The sequence below is a fragment of the Elgaria multicarinata genome, chromosome 10 (genome assembly GCF_023053635.1).
Source record: "Elgaria multicarinata webbii isolate HBS135686 ecotype San Diego chromosome 10, rElgMul1.1.pri, whole genome shotgun sequence".
Lineage (NCBI taxonomy): Eukaryota > Metazoa > Chordata > Lepidosauria > Squamata > Anguidae > Elgaria > Elgaria multicarinata.
This window is the reverse complement of record NC_086180.1, coordinates 31,730,053-31,750,094: the sequence shown is the minus strand read 5'-3', so window position 1 is coordinate 31,750,094 and position 20,042 is coordinate 31,730,053. Positions and strand designations below refer to the sequence as shown.

Here is a 20,042-nt window from a genome sequence, read left to right as displayed (position 1 = left end):
TGCTTGGAGGTGGTAATGGGCTGGATGAGGAAAAACAAACTGAAGCTGAATCCAGACAAGACGAAGGTGCTCGCTGTCAAAGGCCACAACCTAGGTTTGGAGGTGTGTCAACCGGTTCTGGACGGGGCTACACTCCCCCTGAAAGACTGTGTTCGCAGCTTGGGGGTGCTTCTGGATCCGTCGCTCCAAATGACAGCCCAGATAGATGTGACAGCCAGGAGTGCCTACTATCAGCTTCAGCTGATACGCCAGCTGCGCCCCTTCCTAGAGTTGGAAGACCTAAAGACGGTAGTGCACGCACTGGTAACTTCGAGGCTTGACTTCTGTAATGCGCTCTACATGGGGTTACCTCTGTGCCTAGTCCGGAAACTTCAATTAGTCCAAAATATCGCAGCCAGGCTGGTCACTGGTACACCTAGGGGTGACCACATTACACCAGTTTTAAAATCTCTTCACTGGCTGCTGATTAGTTTCCGGGCGAAGTACAAAGTGTTGGTTATTACCTTTAAAGCCCTACATGGTTTGGGTCCAGGCTACCTGTGGGATCGCCTTCTCCCTTACAATCCGCCCCGCACACTCAGGTCCTCTGGGAAGAATCCACTTCAGCTAGCAAAAACTAGATTAACAACTGTTACCCAGAGGACCTTCTCTTCTGCTGCTCCCAGACTGTGGAATGGCCTGCCGGAGGAGATTCGTCAACTTGACAGTCTTTTAGAATTTAAAAAAGCAATAAAGACTGATCTATTCCGGCAGGCCTATCCAGTGAAATTTTAGAATGTTTTCAGGATGTTTTAATCATGTATGGTAAGTTTTAATTCGTTTTAATGTGTATTTTATCTCATGTTTTTATACTGTTTGTTTTACACTTTGAATTGTTTTAGTTTTTGTGAACCGCCCAGGGAGCTTCGGCTATTGGGCGGTATAAAAATGCAATAAATAATAATAATAATAATAATAATAATAATAATAATAATAATAACAACAACAACAACAACAGAAAACCAATTTTCTCTTGAGTTAGGATCCTTACATAGCCAAAACAGCACCTTCTATATGCAAGAGAAAGGTAGCAGCAGGCTCAGGGAAACCCCAAGGTTTGCAAAAATACTACTACTACTACTACTAATTAAAAAAAACCTGTGAGGGGAAAATAGCCCACACAGCTCAATTAGGACTGAGCATGCTCAATGTTCACAGAATTTTAACTGGTATTTTGGGGGTGAGGAGAATAGAAAACTGTGGGGGAAGGGGAACAGAATGGTGTATCCTGGGAAAGGTCATGGCTGACTGGCTAGAATCCTTGTCAAGAGCACTCCACATTGTAACACTTGGACATTTATACTGCATGGTTTTAAATAAGCATAAAATAAAAGGGTAGATTTCAAATTCTTGGGGGGCGGGGGCGGCGGCAAGTTTTACGGCATTTTTATCTGTTAGGAATAAAATCCCAAAGAGGGATTTTAAAGAGAAATTATGGGTAGTATCCAATGTTAGTCCCACGTACAGTAAACACATTGAAATGAATGAGACTTAAATTAGTCACTTAGGTCGCAATCAACAGATATGCAGGCGATGCGTGTGATACAGCACTTAAAAAAACAAAACAAATGACCACGTGTAGCGCATGCAGTTCATAATTTCTTATAGATTTTAAAATTGTAAAAATTCTAACATTTAAAAGTCTCATTCATTTCAATATGTCTATTCTACATAGCACTAACTTTGGAATACGACCCTATGTGTTGAACTAGACTTGTGAGAGCTTCAACGCATATCAATATGCTTTCCAAAGGTTTCCTATAATGTGTTGTGTGGCACACATGTAGAAGCATCCCCAGAACCACCTCAGCATGCACAGGGGATTCCAGCAAGATTAGGGCCCATCCTTTGCCTAGCAGATGATTGGCAAGTGTCGTGCACCGATTGAGCCAGTGTGCTGTAGTGGCTAAAGTGTTGGACTGGGAATTGGGAGACCCGGGTTCTAGTCCCCACTCAGCCATGGAAACCCACTGGGTGACTTTGGGTCCGTTATGTACATACTCTCAGCCCAACCTACCTCACAGGGTTGTTGTTGTGAGGATAAAATGGAGAGGAGGATGTACACCGCCTTGGTTTCATTGGAGGAAAAAAAGGTGGGATATAAATAAAATAAATTGTGTTTGGGGGTGGAAGGAGAACCTGTCCTCAGTTTAGGCATCCAATAATAATAATAATAATAATAATAATAATAATAATAATAATAATAATAATAATTTCTTATCCGCCTCCCCCTTTGGATCGAGGCGGGGAACAACATTAGAACAGTAATCAATACATCTTAAAAATTCTTGATTTTACATTGATCTGGATAGGCCTGCTGGAAAAGGCTAGTCTTTAAAGCTGCCTTAAAATCATACAGAGAGTTAATTTTATGAATCTCCTCCCGCAGGCCATTCCACAATCTGGGGGCGACAGAAGAAAAGGTCCTCTGGGAAACTGATGTCAGCCTAGTTTTAGCTGACTAAAGTAAGTTCACCCTAAAGGACCTGAGTGTGCGGGGCGGACTATATGGGAGAAGGCGATCCCGCAGGTAACCTGCACCCAAACCATTTAGGGCTTTAAAGGTAATGACCAACACTTTGTACTTTGCCTGGAAACTAATTGGCAGCCAGTGGAGTGATTTTAATGTTGGGGTAATATGCTCACCCCTAGATGTACCGGTGACCAACCTGGCTGCCATATTTTGAACTAGTTGAAGTTTCCGAACTAGGTACAATGGTAGCCCTATGTAGAGCGCATTGCAGAAGTCAAGCCTTGAGGTTATCAGCGCGTGCACTCTTGCCCTTCCTAACAAGATGATCAGTGATGTGATACAACCCGGCTCATACACTAAAGACCAGGACTGCAGAATAGGGACACATCCAAAATCTATCATGTCCAGTGTGTGTTGGCCATATAAAAATGTTCATGAGCTGGCTTGCAGTCCTGAACTTAAGGAAGATAGGTCAGTAAAATGAAAGCGCTGAATGACACATCTTCTCTTCTCCGCATGGCCCTTCCAAATGCTATTTTTGTGCCAATAATATCGGCAGGCTCAGCCCCTAAAATTGCAGTGAATGTGCAGCAGTTCTATACTGCTCTGTCAAAAAAAAAAGAAAAAAAGAGAGAGTTCAGAAATAAAGTAAAAAGCAGAGCCAGCTAAAAGTGCAGGGAGGATTCAACAAGGCTCTTGATCTATCTTCCCTGTTCCAGCAAAGAGGGCCTTGAGCTCTTTAATGACTACAGCTGCTCATGAGGACTACAAAGGCTAATAGCCGTATCGTGAGATGAGTCATAAACACTGTGGTTGTCACAGTCATGCCTACCTCCAGTAGACTGATTCCCTTTATACACCAATGTATTGGTTTGGCACTCACCCATGTAATTACCGATACCACTTGTGATATAATTAAATAAGAGGGAGGGGCCATAGCTCAGTGTGACAGAGCACCGGCATTGCATGCAGAAGGTCCCAGGTTCGATCCCCGGCTTCTCCAGGTACGGCAAGGAAAGAATCCTGGAAGAGCCACTGCCAGTCAGTGTTGACAATACTGGCCTAGATGGACCCATGGTCTGACTCAGTATAAGACAACTTCCTATGTTTCTAATCTGGCAATTTCATGTTAAATGCATGTGGGTTTTTTTTAAGCACTTAATAACGGCCACCAAATGCAGGGCTGTTTTAGGTTGTTTGTTTTATTAGTGCAGCTATAGTTGTCCCCTCTCTCCAGATTGGATTGTATCTTCACATTGGACATATAAGGCCGCCTTTTATGGAGTTCGACCATTAGTGTATCTAGCTCAGCATTGTCTATTAGCAGAAGCTCTCAAAGTTCTTTCCCAACCCTACCTAGAGATGCCAGGGATTGGGATCTTTTGCATACAGCACGTGCAGTCTGCTTCTGAGCTACAGCTGAGTTACCTGATCTCCTCCTCCTTCCTCTATCTCCCAAGCCATACTTCTCTGTTACCAAGCTGCCACTATATTATTATTTACCATCATTTATCAATTCAAAGTAGTGTACCACATATATTGCTTTATAGTCTATATCTCATTCACCCCCACCAGAGTCCTTTGAAGTGGTTCAGTAGGAGCTTTAACACTTTCTTTGGAGGTCCTTTTATGGGTACTTCCACGTTTAGAGTTTAGGCAGGTGGCAACTGGATAAAGATTTTCTTGGTGGCGGTGCTCTATTCATGGAATATTCTTCTCAGAAATGTCCCCAGGTGCCATCACAAGTTTCCAGTTGATAGGTAAAAAAAATGTTATTTTTCTGAACATTCAAGGGGCAATTTTGTTATATTGTTCTATCTGTCTTAACTATTTCAAAGTTGTTGATCTTTGAGTTAAATATATCTATACCTACTGAAGTTGCTGCTATTTTTCCTTTGTGCAGTTTATGGTGTTCTGCTTTGGTAGTGAAAAGCTGAAAGGGAGATGAGACTGATTTGCCCAGAAAAGCCCTTTTCAAGCTGATCAATGGTCCATCACAGTAGCCAACCAGATATCTCTGGGAAGACCAAAACAGCTTGTTAAATTCATGACTGAACATGGATTTGAAGGTAAGTCTCTCAAAACGTTGTCCTACTCTGTCCACTTTCTCTCACAATTGCAAAATGGACTTATGTCTTGCACCCAACATATTAATTCCTAAGGGTGGTTAAAATGACTCCTTAGTAGTACTTCACGGAAAAAACAATAGAGCCAGCTGTAAATTTGATGCATTGCCTAAGGGTTCAGATCCACAAGAAAGTGTATTAAAGAGACCTCCCAGTGAAGTTCACCACAGCTACTCCTTCTTCTTCTTAGCCATAAGAGGCAAGCATCCAGCAAACCAGCTCAGTGGTTGTAGAATACAGGCTCTTCATACAGAAGATTCCAGATCCCTGCCGGAAATCCTGGAGAGCAGCTGCCAGATAGTTGAAATAACATTGATCTAGGTGGGCCAATGGTGAGTTTCTATAACGCAGTTACCTATTGTTGTATCCAAAAAGAGCCATCCTCTTCCACACCTATGTTCCTACAAAGTTCTCGGAGAAAGGGCTATTGGAATGACGAATCACTGGAGTGATTGCCTAGCATCCATCCAGGTACTTCCATTTCTAGATTGCTACAGGCAACAATGAGCTAGTAGTGGCTAAGAGGATACACACACACCCCTAAAGGATCAGTTTGGGTTACCTGAAGGATCATCTCCTCTCATATATATACCTGCCTGGACCCAAAGATCATCCTCAGATGTTTCTCTTGGTGGACCTGCCAAATGCGGTGAGGTGGATGGCTACTAAGGAATGGCCTTTTCAGTGTTGGCACTCCAATCCCCTCCCCAGAGAGGCTCGTCTGGTGCTTATGTTACAGTCTTTTTAGTGCCAGATGAAGAAGACCTTTTTATTTACCTAGGCCTTTTAGTCCTTCAGTTTTTAAAAGATGTCTTATTGTGTTACTGTTGCTGGCTTTTACTCTGGTTTTATTCTGTTTTAAACGTTTATAGGTTTTTATATTATGTTTTGTTATGTTTTCCGGTTTTATGTTTTGTGAACTACCTGGAGAGTTTATGGGCAGTACAGAAATTTAATAAATAAATAAGAGAGGATGACGAGAAGAGTGTAGTGATACCACTGTAGCACCTCTCTCCCTGCACTTACTTGAAAACTGGGGAAATCTGCCATCTAAAGAGGCAGAATCTGGGTACAGGATTCATTCCTTGTACTTTTTTTTCATTTCTTGTATTTTCAGTTTAGCCCTAAATTCCTGCAATAAGCTTGCAATCCCATGCATAGTTGCTTGGAGTAAGCCTGATTAAACTCAGTAGCACTTCTTGAATAAATGTACACAGGATTGGACTGCACAATTCACTGGGGTGGGTGGGAAGCAATTAAAATGCTTCTGCCTGTTTCTGTTTTACTAGCGCTCCTCACCTGGAATCAGGATTTAGTCCCCTCCTTTATCTTTTCTCTTCTATTTCCTATTTTATCTCATTTTGAATCAGCAGGACATTTAGGCCGTGTCTTTGTTTCGCTAAAGCATTGCTTTTCTCCCTCGCATTGCTCTGTAGTGTTTCCAATACAACACCTCCCTTGTCACTCACTCCGCATTTTTCCCCCGGGGTATAATTCTTTCCAACTTTCAAAAACAATTACAGCCACAATCTCACTATTGGGTTTTGCTGGAGAATGAAGAAGAGGAAGCTTGCGTTGCATCTGCTGTTGCTGCTGCTGCACCTGCTCTGCAAGTGAACAGAGGATTTAGTCTCCATGGTTGTCAGTCCAGAACTTTCAACCCTGATCTTGTCAAAACATATGCACGCGAGTAGTTCTGTCGAAATGAGTGAGATTACTCATGTGCATAAAAGCAATCGCGTGCAGAAACCCTGGCAGGATCAGTTTCTTAATAAGAACTAAATCCTTCAGAAGAAGAACAAACAAACGAAGCATTGATAATAGATCCTTGGTGATGGTGAAGCACGTCTGATGCAACATTGCCATCTAGAGACTGGAAAGCAAATGCATTTGAAATAGTCTTCCTTTACGAAATTCATCAGACGAGCGTTTTATCGCATGTTCGCTATTGCCCAGTCACTTTTTTTTGCAGGTCCTTGAGATGATGCCGTCCACCTATTGCGCGTCTCCAGCTCCTTCTTGCCTTTTTCCCATCACAAAATGGACCTTTTTAATCCCACTTTTTGGGGGGAAATGGAATTTGTCACCATTTCCTGTTGTGTGCAGGAAAAGAGGCACAATAATAATGGCCTTTGAATGGGCCATGTGATTTTTGTTTATTTCCTCTTTCTTCTCTGGGAAGAAAGAGAAAGTATTGTGGGACAGGAGCTGGGGTGGAGAAACGATGGGAGGAAACCACAATTTTCAGCCCATCCGATGAGGCTCTAAGATGTACACAAGATTTTGTACAAAGAGTGATAGCATGGATCTTTGAAGAACTGGGCTTATCAAGAAGATCATCCCATAATTAGAGGGCCAGCACCGAAAAGGCCTTAGATGCTCAATGTAGTATATGAGTAGGCTGATGTCGGGTGATATGAACCTACCCGGCAGGGCTTTTCTTAAGCAAATTTTCCAGCTGCACAAATGTGCTGTCAGACACCCACACCCACACCTGCCTAAGCCAAACACATTATTTCTGTTTCACAACTGGACAGATTATCACCAACACTAGCAGCACTTTAGACTTAAAGACAGACTGACAGGGCCATATGGACACCCATGAAGGATGACAGACCAAGAGAAGTGCACCATTGGTTGTCACCTACAGCCCCCAATTGAACCCATTGCAATGGATCATCAGTGAACTCCAACCCATCATCAGCACAGACACTTCTCTCTCACAAGCCATGGGAGGTCGACCTGTCCTGGCCTACAGACCACCTCGCAACCTGAAGCAGATGTTAACCAGCAATAGGACAGAGGACAGAGACACAGACAGACGGACCAGGCCATGCAATAGACCCAAGTGCCAACTCTGCCCCCACATCTATTCAGGCAACACTGTCACAGGACCAACAACATCAGTCACACCATCAAGGGCTCTTTCACCTGCATCCTTATATAATTTGTTACATGCCATCCCTGACTTTGTTGTTAAGTTCTTAATAAACATATAACACATGTCTTATTTTTTCACCACTTTTTTCAACTGCACATCATCAGATTTCCAACTGTACATTTCCACCCTCCAAACTGAACATTTTGTGTCCAACTGCACACTAAAATAAAAACCCTGCTACCTGGGATGGCCGATTCCTTCTAGGAACGGCCATCCAAGTAGGAGCAGAACCACTGAGCGCAATGTGAGAGAATTAACATGTGAAATGTACGGCTTCCACACAGGCTCTTTAGATTTTCCCAGTACCCCACCGCCAACCCCAAAGACCTGTACTTTCACTCCCATTCACTTCCATCACTTTGCTTTTGAACTGAAGGTAATGTCTTCTTACAAACATTGTACACAGTTACTTGAAAAATCATCAGTGTTATTTACTTCCAAGAAAGTCTGTTGGATTAAGGGGTAAGAGTTCCTGCACATCTGGTGTCTCTGTGTGTAATAAACCAATGTTCTTTGAATTATAAATGATTAATTGACAAGATACATGACTCAAACCTTCTTAGCTCTATAGATACCAATAATAAAGTAATAAAATCTACATCATCCAGAAAAAGGTTGCTTCCTCCTGACTTGAAAAATACACATTTCTTTTTAGTTCAAAGTGTTATTGAGGAAATAAGATACAGAAAGTGAGGAGAGGTTTGTGGGAAAGAACTACATGAAAAACAAAGCACAGTAAGGCTCTCAAAGATTGCTCAAGAGTGGAACTTCCCAGAGGCAATGTGCAAACAAAACCTAGCTAGGCATAGCTATTCTCGTGACTCTTGCATGGCATTTGGAGAACTGTAGAAAGAAAATCTCTCTTTCAGATACATAGACTCTTTTCCAGAGACACGCATTTAAAACTCTAGAGAGAAGCCTACAGGAGTCTCTAACTCAAAGTTTTGTGTTTCTTTTAAATGCAGCAAATTTATAAGAGAAATGCTGTGAATCGGTTTAATAAAAAGAAATGTATAATGTGGGTAGTTATTGAACTTTATTGCATTAGTTTTGTATGGTTTTCACCTTGTACGCTGCCTTGAGAGAGTTTTATCTCCTAAAGGTGGCCTTGAAATAAATTTTAAAATGTAATAGTATACATGGGGAGGAGTTAAAGTTAAATAAAGAACTTTAATACTAACAACTTTGATGAGACGAGTGAAATGAACTTGGATGTCCATAATGAGAGACAGAGCAGGTGGGCTAGACTGACATGTTGTGGATGTTGGGGTGGGGAAATCAAGTCATTTTTTCATTCAATGATAGCATGCCTTGAAATGTATCTAATTGGAATGATCTGTTGAATGAAATTTTTACTGGTACTGTGATCAGAAGTGGTCATAAACAGATGCACATTGTAAGTCACCAAGGTTTCATGAGTAGGATTATCAGATCGCTAGTGGTAATAATAAATTTAAATCTGGTGACTAACAGGGAAACTCTCTAATATATTTCATCATTGGAATAATAAAGTGGTTTTTTTAAAAAAATTGTTGGCAACACAGGAAGACAGGGGGAAGGGTTTCATATACTGCTAAATTGTGGTTTAAAACTATGTGCATGAGCAGAATGAAGCTTGAATAAACCTTGAGTGCTCCCCTTACCTTCTCCTCCAGCAAGGCTGGGAGAAGGAATAAACAGGGGGCCTTGCTAGACGAGGCCTTAGCGCGCTTTGAGACCCGGTTTCCCTGCTGTGCGTCCAGATGACGCACAGGGGAATCCGGGCTCAAGGCGCACTGAAGACTCACTTAGCGCGCCATAAGCGAAGTCGCTTATGGCGCGCCTTTTCCGCAGCCCCGGCCTGAGGCTGGGGCTGCGGAACGTCTAGGAAGGTCCGTGGCTTTTTGCGGCTACTTGCTTACTCGCGAGTAGCCGGGAAAAGCTACGAGCGCTGTGCCCATCGGGCCGGGGGGATCCCGGGGGAGGGGAGATAGGGGGGGCGGAGGGCGACACATGGGACGGCGAGGGGGGGGCGGAGGGCGACACACGATGGCGAGGGGGAGTGGAGGGCGACACACGGGAGGGCGAGGTGAGGGGGGGCGGAGGGCGACACAGGGGATGGCGGAGGGCGATGATGGGGACGGGGAGGGAGGGCGGATGGGGGGGCTTAAGTAAAAAAAAACCCTTACCTTCTCCGGAGTCTTTGGGCCGCACGTGGCCCCTTTAAAAAAAAAAAAAAAGGCCGACGCTGCAGGGCTTCCATAGTCCCTGCGCGTTGGCCGTCTAGGAGGCTGGGCGGCGCACACTAAAGTTAGCGCGCCGTCGCCCTGCCTCCCTGCCGGCTTATCCGGCCGGGTCTAGCAAGGCCCTATGACTCAGTTTGACCAATTCCTGGCTTGTTGTTACATGCAATCTAGGAACTACGGATTAAAATAAACTCTAGTCAATTGCTAAACATCCAGCTACAATCCCTGGATAGTTTAGCTGGCTGATTTAACAAACTAGAAAACATAACTCCTGGCTTGCACATAAAAATCTCATATAAAGTCAAACCACGTCCACATACACCACATTAATGGCATCCAATGTGGAATTTATTTATTTAAAATATTACTTGGCAGCCTCTCAAGTACAACAATAAAAACACATAAAACAGATACACAGAGCAATAAAAACACAGCAACACAATAAAAACAGCAATAGAAACCAACAACAGAATCGGCAATGAAAACCGCAACCAGCAGCAATCATATTAGGAGAAGGCCAGAGTAAAATAATGTTTCCGAGGCCTTTTTAAAAGCCTGCAAAGGTAGAGCTGTTGGGAGTCTTAACTCTTTCTTCCCAAGTTAAAGTAGAGTGAGAAGCGTCTCTCAGCCAGAACGCAGCAAAGACTCAAAAAGGCTCAAAGAATCTTTGTTTAAGTTAAAAACAAAGTCTTTACTTGCATAGAGGTTTAGTTACAGCAACATACTCACAGACAATCATAATAATATACAGCAGCAATACAGTTGAGTGGCATCAAGATGGGGGTAATGAAAAACATACAAAACACAGCTACTTATATAGGGTAGATCTGTACAATGATGAAATCACTAATTGATTAATTGCAAAGCACCTTATGCCAATAATTCAATAACTGTCCAGCTGTAACCTTGGCATTTAGAAAACACACTCTTTCTGGTTGCTTCACTTTTTCTTCGTGCCACCAAGCATTTGTAAAAACAGTGGAAAAAGAAAAACTAGGTCCAATCCAGGATCCAACAAGAGCATAGCGGACCCCAGTTGGCAACTTATCTAGAGGTGAGGAGCAAATGCAGAGAAGGCCACACGTGGGAAAGGCATCCACATGGGTGTCACTGTAAAGCATCACATCAGCATAATATGTGAAGTAGATGACTGTTATGTGGCCCTTATCCAGAAAACTACGCAATAGGACTTATGACTGAACAGAGTATACGAACTTGTGTAAGGGCTAGAGAGTCGCACATTCTGGCCCGCCCCTAAGCCTCCAGCCCGTCTCTCCCTGTTTTGCCCTTAATGGGCTGAGTGGCAAGCTCTGAACAGGGTTCTACTCCTGTTCACTTGAACTGGAGTAGAACTCTCCGTTCGACTGAAGACCCTGTTCTATCAGCCTTCCCGATTGGGTGCAGAGGGGTGTCCTACTCCTGTTCAAGAGAACATGAATAGAATTCTTCCTGCAGTCTTCCCTCCTCAGTGCAGGGAGGTCTGTGACTGAGGGGCCAGGGTTGGCACGTGCAGAGACATTGGGAGCAGGGAGAATGTGCACAGCCCAGTGCCCCTTACAGGGATTTGTATTTGCATAGCTCCTGAACAAGAATAACTCTAGGGCTAAAATCAGTGTAGGCTAGTGGCTCAGATTTAGGTGGGGCTGTGAATCCATTCTGGCTTTCAGTCAGAACCATCCAGAACTCTAAAAGAACTATCCAAAGTGCTGAACCCTACCCCCAAAATGGGTTCAACACCTTGGATAGTTCCTTTAGAGTTCTGGCTGGTTCTGACTTAAACCCAGAATGGATTCACAGCCTACCGAAATCAGAGCCACCAACTTCCACTGGCCAAACTAGATGTTGCACAGGAGATATTTACGACCTGATTTTAAAAACAACAACCCCCCCCCCCAAAAAAAGCAGCCAGAGCCTCTGTAGGTAGCTGCCATAATAAGCAAAGGAATAACGCGGGAGGGAAGAGCAGGTTAACCATTTTCTCGATATGCTAATTTACGCTTAAATCAGAATGTGGCTGCTTGCATCCTTGTTGGGCCTATATGACAGTCAGATCATATTACACCAATTCTGCACCAGTAGCCAGCACATTTCTAGGCCAAGTCAAAGTGTTGGTGTTGACCTTTAAGGCCCTAACTGTTTTGGGTCCAGGTTATTTGAAGGACTGCTTACACCCATATGAACCTGCCAAGAGTTTAAAATCATTTGCAAAGCTCCTACTCACTGGCCTGCCACTAGGATCAGTAATGTCAGCAGCCACTTCTCTACGGTGATGTGGCCTTCTCTGTGGTGGCCCCTATCTTATGGAATTCCCTCCCAAGAGATATATGTCTGGCTCTCTCCGTGGCTGCTTTTAAGAGGGTTTTAAAAACATACCTGCCCTTCAGTTGTTTTGGACTTCAACTCCCATAAGCCTCAGCCAGCATTGCCAATGGTGAGGAATACTGAGAACTGTAATCTCAAACATCTGGAGGTCACCAGGATGGGGAAAGCTTGCATACACAATGCAAAACTAATGTATGTTTGTAAATATATATATACTACAACACATGAAGCAAAACTTGCTTTAACGTTAAGGTGGAAGTTTATGTTTTGTCCATCAAAGGACGGAACAGGTGACAAAGGTTCAGCAGCTGAGCTGATTTTGTATAAGTTCAGCTGCTTCTACTGTCATTGTAGCCCAGTAGGCTTTGTTTGGAAATGTAACAGTATGAGCAATAGTTACAGTAGAATTTAAGAATGAATTCTAGCAAGTAATACATATTGTAATAAATAAGTAAATAAATCCCATACCTTCTGACCAAGCTAACTTAAAAAGGGCTATATTGCATTACCATCATTCTATGCAACTCTTCTTTACAACTGGCATGGGAGTTACTGTGGATTACTCCAATATATATGATCATTTCTATAAGACATAGTTAGCTCAAGCTCTGTAGGATATGCCTAATATATTTGCGGATGACTTACTGCTGAAACTCTGTTGGGTGAGCAAGAGACAGAGAGAGAACAAAATGGGGGAACATATATGATCTGGATTACACTTGATATAAAAGTCTTGTAACTTCCTTGAACTCATTAAATTAGAAGTTTTCTTTGCTCACAAGGTTATTGGAATTTTCTGTCAAATGCACAAAGTGTATTGTTTAATCGAAGTCTCTTGGTTAAACAAAGTTGGAGGTTGAATGACATAAACAAGACTTTACTGCTCAAAGAACGGTTATTATCAGTTGTTAGCAATAAGATTCATCAGGACAGTATGGAAAGAGATTTTGTTTTTACCATAGGAACTGTGCTTTAATTCAAAGATAGCGTAGTGAACACTGTATACCTTTCTTGCATTAGATAATTTTTTCAAAGAAAAATGCAAAGGAGTTGTGAAACCTCATGCCTTCCCAAATTTTCCAATAACTCAGGGGAAGAGAAAATAAAGAGTATATAATGAATCCAGAAGTCAGGCAAAATGCATAGCGTTGTGACATCACCTATAGCCTTGTCCAGACATTTTGGACTCCCATTAGCTCCTGCCAGCATGGCCAATGGTCAGGAATGCTGGACAATGAAGTCCAAAACATCTGGAGACTTTCTGCTCACCTTTGTCCTAGAGCAGCTTTCCCCAACTTGGTGCCTTACAAATTTGTTGGACTGCAACTCCCAGCAACTGGCTGGGGGATGTTATGAGTTGTAGTCCAAAACACCTAGTAGGAATCAGGTTGGGAAAGGCTGACCTAGCATCTGTTTCTCTGTCCAGAGACCATGACTGGCCATTGTGAATTCATCTCTGAATTGACTTCTCTCAGCTGTTTAGGTGGGTATCCTTGCTGATTATGCCTGCCTGAGATTTGTGGTCTGTTGGAGGAACCCTATTGTGTGTCCCACCAGTATGAGACATACAGTATGTTTGGACATGGGAGAGGGCCTTCTCTGTTGTGGTACCCTGGTCATGGAATGTCTTCCCCTTGGAGACACAACTGGTGCATACACTGGTTTTGTTTTGGTGCCAAGTTAAAACATGGCTTTTTATCAAGGCCTTTTAGGGGTAAATTTGCCTAAAGCTACACATACTTTTATTTGTTTTATTGCTTTTAAAAGCATATTTATTTATATTAATTTGTTAATGGTTTAATATATTTTAATCAGTGTAAATTATTTATTGTTTTATACTGTTTGAATCGATTTTATCTGTGCACCGCTCTGAGATCACAATGATATAGGGCGGGATACAAATGTTTTAAGAAAATAAATAAATAAAACCTAAAGCTAATGACATGATAACACTATCTTGCTCTTATGATGGCTTCGGTAAAGCAGTTTCTATTTCGGGGGATGGGACAACAAATGGAATATAATTGCATAATGCAGATGATAACTGCTATAGGCAGTTATCACTACAGTTGCCCTTCCAAGAAAGTATGTTTAAACAGGATGGTCCCCAAGCCTCACTTTTTAATCACCCCATCCTCACAGATTTTATTCTTAACTTTCTGTTGTCTCAATACTTCCCTGATATTATTTGCTTCTGGAATGAGGCAGTCTACAGGGAAGCAACGATGATCATGAAAAGTTTGGAAGAGAGGTGGGGACCAGAAATATTTTTGCCGCAGTCTTTTCAGAACTAGCAGGGGGGAAATGTTCAACCCTGCAATGCTATAATATTATCCTTTATTGACCTTTTGTTTGAAGTAACTTGATATCTCTTGGGCTATGCCGTTTATTTGGTTTTCGTGGAAAACGCGTTCCGTTTCCCACTCCTCCGCTTCCCCCGAGAAAAAAAAGGGAAACCCCGCTGCACAGACATCCCACACTGCAACTGATGCTCGCCTTCTCCACCCCCTCGAGTCCCCCTCCCCTCTTTTGGGGGCGGGAAGACAGGAAGGGGACGTGGGCCTACGGCGGGTGCATCCTTCCTCCAAGTTAGAAGCGAAAGCAAGAGCTGAGAGGTCGATGCTGCAGGTGTAAACGCTTCTCTCATCGAAGCCCTCGTTGCTTGCGGAGATCGCTGTGCAAAGGTGAGAAACAGCACGAAGGAACCGACGCGTGCTTTTAATTCAATCGAATCCCCAGTCTCTCTCTCTCTCTCTCGCTATCTAATACAGCCTTTCACAGCCTGGGGCTTTCCAGACGCGTAGGACTACAACTCCAAGCTTGGGGAAGGCTAATTCAAACACATTGAAGTGTCTTTGCGGTGTCTTTGCTCACAGGGCGGCTTAAAAGAACCCAGGCCAATTAAAGGCGTAGTCCTGTGCATGTTTAGACAGACAAAAGTCCTACAACTCCCAGCATTCTCCAACAGATAAAGAGTCCTACAACTCGCAGAATACTCCCCCCCCCCCAGCTAAACACGCAGAGAATTGTTCCTTAAAACACCAAAACAATGCTGAGAGTCGTAGGAGCTTTTTCTGTTTAAACATGCTTAAGATTGCGCTTAAAACACCAATACGATGCTGAGAGTTGTAGGAACTTTTTCTATATAAACATGGATAAGATTGCTCCTTCAGACACCAAAACAATCAAATGTCTGTCTGTATATGTATTTTTCAACAGCAGCTAAACTAAGATATGAGAGGAAGGGAAAACACCAGAGGATCAAAGGAAGCACATGCCTGCTTGCTTGGCTGCTCGCCTTGGTCTCTGGCCCCTGACGTTCTCCAGCAAGCGGGGCGGGGGCCGTCAGCAAGGAGGCCGAGGGTCTTGTCGGCGTCAGGGCGGGACTGTCGCGCCGCTCCGTTGCGCGCTCAGGGGCCTCAGCCGGAAGTGCAAGGCAAACCGAAAGTTTCGCTGGCATCTTCCGTGCTGCTGGGTACAAACACGGTCGGGGCTGATGCAGCTGCAGTAGCGGGGATTGCGCCACCCTGGGTCTGCTGGGTGCGCATCTGGTGCTAAAAACAAGGTTCTGCGGGGATTCCCGGCTAAAAGAAGTGTCCCTGGCCCGGCGCTGTGAGTGGGCGGCGGCATTAATATGGGCGTTATAGGAACATCCGCTCTTTCTGGGGACATTCCCAGCGCTAAGAAAACAGGACACTCCGAATAATGTGAGCGCTGACGCAGCCCGACGATCAGGTAAAGTGAAGGTGAGGGCATATGCACACAGCGCTGCATGCGTTTACTTCGGAGGAAGTTGAACTCCGTGTAAAGCTACAGTTGACGTTAGTCGTTTCCTGCGGAAAATCGTCCTCTGCCTGCGCTTTGGCCCCCTCCCCCTGGTGTTTTTTGCTGTAAACAGCAGGTGGTGGTGGTGGTGGTGGGAGCAAAAGGCAGTCCGCAGGGAGAGATTTTCTGCTAAAAAACGGCCAGGGAGTAATCAGGAGCATGTTCTGGATTGGGGCCCTGCAGGTGCTATTTCTCCAAAATAAAAGCAGCCAGGTTAAACATGCTCAGATAAACATAGCTAATGTCAGAGACCCCTTGATTCCAAGGGGATCCGATAGTTGAACTGGCTTGCTTTCCTGTCACGTTCTTCTGCCTGGTTCCTAGGGAGACGGAGTAGTCAACACATAAAAATCCCAAGCCACTTCTAAACATAGAGGCATTTTTGCTCTAAACATACCTCTTGCTTACCGAGATTCAAAATTCAAGGGCTGTGTTGGTTGATTAACAACACTCTGAAGTACATGTGTGGACCGATCCTTTGCACGGTTATGTGGAAAAAGAGCCCTCTGGAAGGCCAAGCTACATCCATCGGACTCCAGCAGAAGGCCGAGCCTTTCCTTTGGTCCACTGTGAAAGGGTGGTAGTTGATGGGAAGAGTACATGCTTTGCATGTAGAAAGGCCTGGCTCCATCCCTGGCATTGGCAGGTAGGGCTGTGAGCATCACTCTACCGCTTGGCTGGCCTTTCCTCTATGGGGAAGCCAACGCAACACCCACCCACCCTGTGCCAGGCTTTCCAGGTGAGAGAGGGTCAGGACAGCCTCATGACCTCTGTCCTCTACCTGCCTTTCTGAAAAAGCCGGCATGAAAGCAGTTTGTTATATGGTGCTAGTCAGAGGCACCCCAAGCGCTTCTGACCAATGTTGCTCAGCACTTGTACCCCACTTGCTTTCCCAGTGGGAAAAGCAGCCAGTTGTTCCAAGCACTTTTGTGTAGTGTACTCTGTACAGCACCATGTACATTGATGGTGCTATATAAATAAATAATAATAAATAATAATAATAATAGTGTCAATCTCCCTATGGCTTTTCTGCTCCGATTTAGGGAAATTGAGCTAGATGGGAATTTTCTCGAACTGCTGTCTGAAACTCTGCTGCCAGTCAGTGATGATGGTTTAAGGCAGCTTCCTCTGTTCCCCTAAAACCTGTGTTTGTCACAATAGATTTAGTAATATAATCATTCCCAGACAGTTGGCACCAAATGCCATCTGAGACTGGTGAGCAAAAAAAGGTGGTAGTATTTTATACTTGGTGCACAAGTTACCCTTGTACTTGGAACTAATCAGAACCCACTATGTTTGGTTGAGCATTATTTTTGATGGAAAGGCTGGATATAAATTTAATAAATACAATAAACAAACATTGTCCATGAGCTTCAGACTCGTATGCTTTGGGACAGTTTTAATGATGATTCTGGTGGGATCCATTTTAAATTAACTGTAATTGAGTTGTTAATGTTGTATTGTGACAATTGTATTTAAATTGCCTACACTTTGATCGGCAGTGTATTTGTGGAAAATGTAGTCTGTAAATAAATTGACTATAACAAAGATGATCTTAGCACTAGAAATAACTCTTTCAGAAAAGCTGGAGGTTAAAGCTTCCATTTCTGTGCTCTCTCCATCTGCTGTGAACCGCCCAGAGAGCTTCGGCTATTGGGCGGTATAAAAATGTAATAAATAAATAAAATAAATAAATAAATAGGCTATTGCAGCTGTTCATGCAGTTTCACAAATAAGGGTCAAGCAGGCTTGTTTTTAGTCATGTAACATGGTGGGCTTTTTCTTCCAGGACGTTTTGAGGATTAGTACTGCCATGTCCTCATTTGAAACTACAGACACTGAAGAGACAGTTACCTGCCTTCGCATCACGGTCTATCATCCAAGACAGGAGGAACAGCAAGTGTTCCGTGCCTTAGAGTTTTGCCAGCCGCAGCAGCTGAGAGCAGATGAGATGGTTAAGTTTGGAAGGGACTGTAATGTCTGCCAGTATAATTTTGTCGACCCACGGGTTTCACGCATTCAGTTCGCCCTGCTGTTTTTCAGACACTTCAACAGCTCAGAGTTTGGCTTTCAGATAAAGAATATGAGCAAAAAGGTCAAGCTAATCGTGGAAAATAATGAACTGGCCTACCTGAATAAAGTTGACCTGCCGGAGACATGCACGATTCGTTTTGGAGATTACCAGATGCTAATGCAAAAACAGGAAGGACAATCGGAGGACTATTTCAATGTTCGCTTTGAATTGGCCAAGATGTCGCTGTGGCAGGAAAAAAATCTATTGTTGCGGGCACCTATACCTGATACTTGCTTTTCCTATGCTGATTCTCCAGTAGAGATGGATGAGAATGAATAATTGGCAAAAGTCTCATGAGAGATTGATTTCAGTGTTCTATATGCAATGCTTACCTTTTCCCCCTGTGTTTCATACCAACTGTACATTGTTGCCCACATTTGCACATTATCCTGCACTATGTATAGGTTAGCATCATCCTTTGTATTTTGCCACTTTTCTGACATTTTGGCATCATTGCTTTAGAGCCGCTTTCCTCCTGCTCCTTACTGCCACGGCTAAAGCCATCTCCGGGAGAGGAAGCAGCAGTCAGCCCCCCTCAGCTCTAGCTGAGAGACTCCTGCCCTCCAGCTACTACTGCCGAGGACTTGGATCCAGTTCCATGATCTGCTGAACTTTGTAATTAACAACATAGTGCATGGCTTGGCTTTTCCCCCCCTCCTCCCTCCCAACCTCCTTTTGCGTTGTATCTTTTAGATTGTAAGCCTATGGGCAGGGACTCTCATTTGTTATCTTTGTATGCAACTCTGGGAGACTTTTTGGCAGAAGAGCAGGGTAAAAATGCTATAAATAAACAAGTGATATTGCTATATTAAAATCTTTCGTATAGCCTCATGCAGATTACATGACCCAGCAATGGTAACCGAAGCTCTATGCTGCTAATGTTACTTTCCAAGACAAAGGGAAAAAACAAAGTTCTGCTCTTGAGCACCACCATCTTTTAGACCCTGCAAAGTTGTTCACATGAAATAGAGTAAAATATTTAAAGACTCCTTTTGTTTCATAGCTTGACATGTAGACACTCTCCACTTCCTATTCTTGGAAGAACTGTTGATACAAAAGAAATTGCAACTTGTGAATTTATTTTATTTAAGGAATTTCTGTTCCACTGTTCTGAAACCACGGTAGTGTCGAGGAAATGTGTGAATGGGCTGTTTTATCTGTGCCCACCCTGTTTTGATGTAAGCCCTTTCTATTAGAAATTAAGTTCTATAGCAATTTGATGCAAACTGTAGCTGAAAATATATTGAGCAACACAGATGTTCCAAGATTGCAATACCCATATACATATTGTTTTTCTAGTCTTAGAATTATCTGCACTCTGCACATGCATAAATGCCTTGTCTATCATTGGTTATTGTATTGCAAAACTGTATTATGATTGGTTTATTATATGAGGAAGTTCTGTTGTTGCTTCTGAGGATGTTACCCTATAAGTATCTTAGCTTTGCTTACAACTAGTGGGCAGTCCTTCATATCCTCTAGGGTTTGCCACCTTGCAGCACTGCAGGCTGCTCGTAATAAAACTTTTCCAAGATGAGAGAAATTGTGTCTTGAGAGTCTTTGACCGTCACTCAGTGAACCAAGGGAACCTGCCCTTTCAGGTTCTTCCACAGTAGTCCAGCATTATTTCTCACCGTGGCCAAACAGATACTTCTGGGAAGCCCATAAGCAGGACATGAGGATAATTGTGGCGTTACACCCCACAAGTCAGTTCCCAAATGTGCGTCTGCGGTTTGTAAGTCTGTGGGTTTTAGAATGTTGGCTGAGTGGGTGGAGTTAGAATGTCTTGGGAGGGGGAGGAGTGATATATAAGGGAATGACTGAGGGGATTGTGAGGGATTTTTTAGGTACTCTTAGAGTCTTTAGTGCTCTCTGTGTTTAGAGTGCTTAAGTTCTGGGAAATTTGAGGGTCAGTGTAGAGAGTGGCGTCGAGTGTGGTGTGCACAGAGTTATACTTTATTATACTGATAATAAAGAAAGTTCAAGAGTGATTGTGTGAGAAAAAGGAAAGCGCATG

At 43.4% G+C, this 20,042-nt stretch overlaps 1 protein-coding gene across 3 annotated transcripts; it reads left to right on the top strand.

The window, feature by feature from the left end:
- Window positions 1-14,722: 14,722 nt before the first annotated feature.
- TIFA (TRAF interacting protein with forkhead associated domain) lies at window positions 14,723-19,568 on the top strand. Of its 3 annotated transcripts, none has more exons than XM_063135246.1 (2): window positions 14,723-14,810; window positions 17,741-19,568. In XM_063135246.1, exon 2 carries the CDS (start codon window positions 17,765-17,767, stop codon window positions 18,302-18,304), a length of 540 nt encoding a protein of 179 aa, XP_062991316.1. In that variant the 5' UTR covers window positions 14,723-14,810; window positions 17,741-17,764; the 3' UTR covers window positions 18,305-19,568. The 3 variants fall into 3 exon arrangements, with proteins under 3 accessions (XP_062991316.1, XP_062991314.1, XP_062991315.1); XM_063135244.1 differs by lacking the exon at window positions 14,723-14,810 and adding an exon at window positions 15,607-15,861; XM_063135245.1 differs by lacking the exon at window positions 14,723-14,810 and adding an exon at window positions 15,607-15,872.
- The last annotated feature ends 474 nt before the right edge of the window (window positions 19,569-20,042 follow it).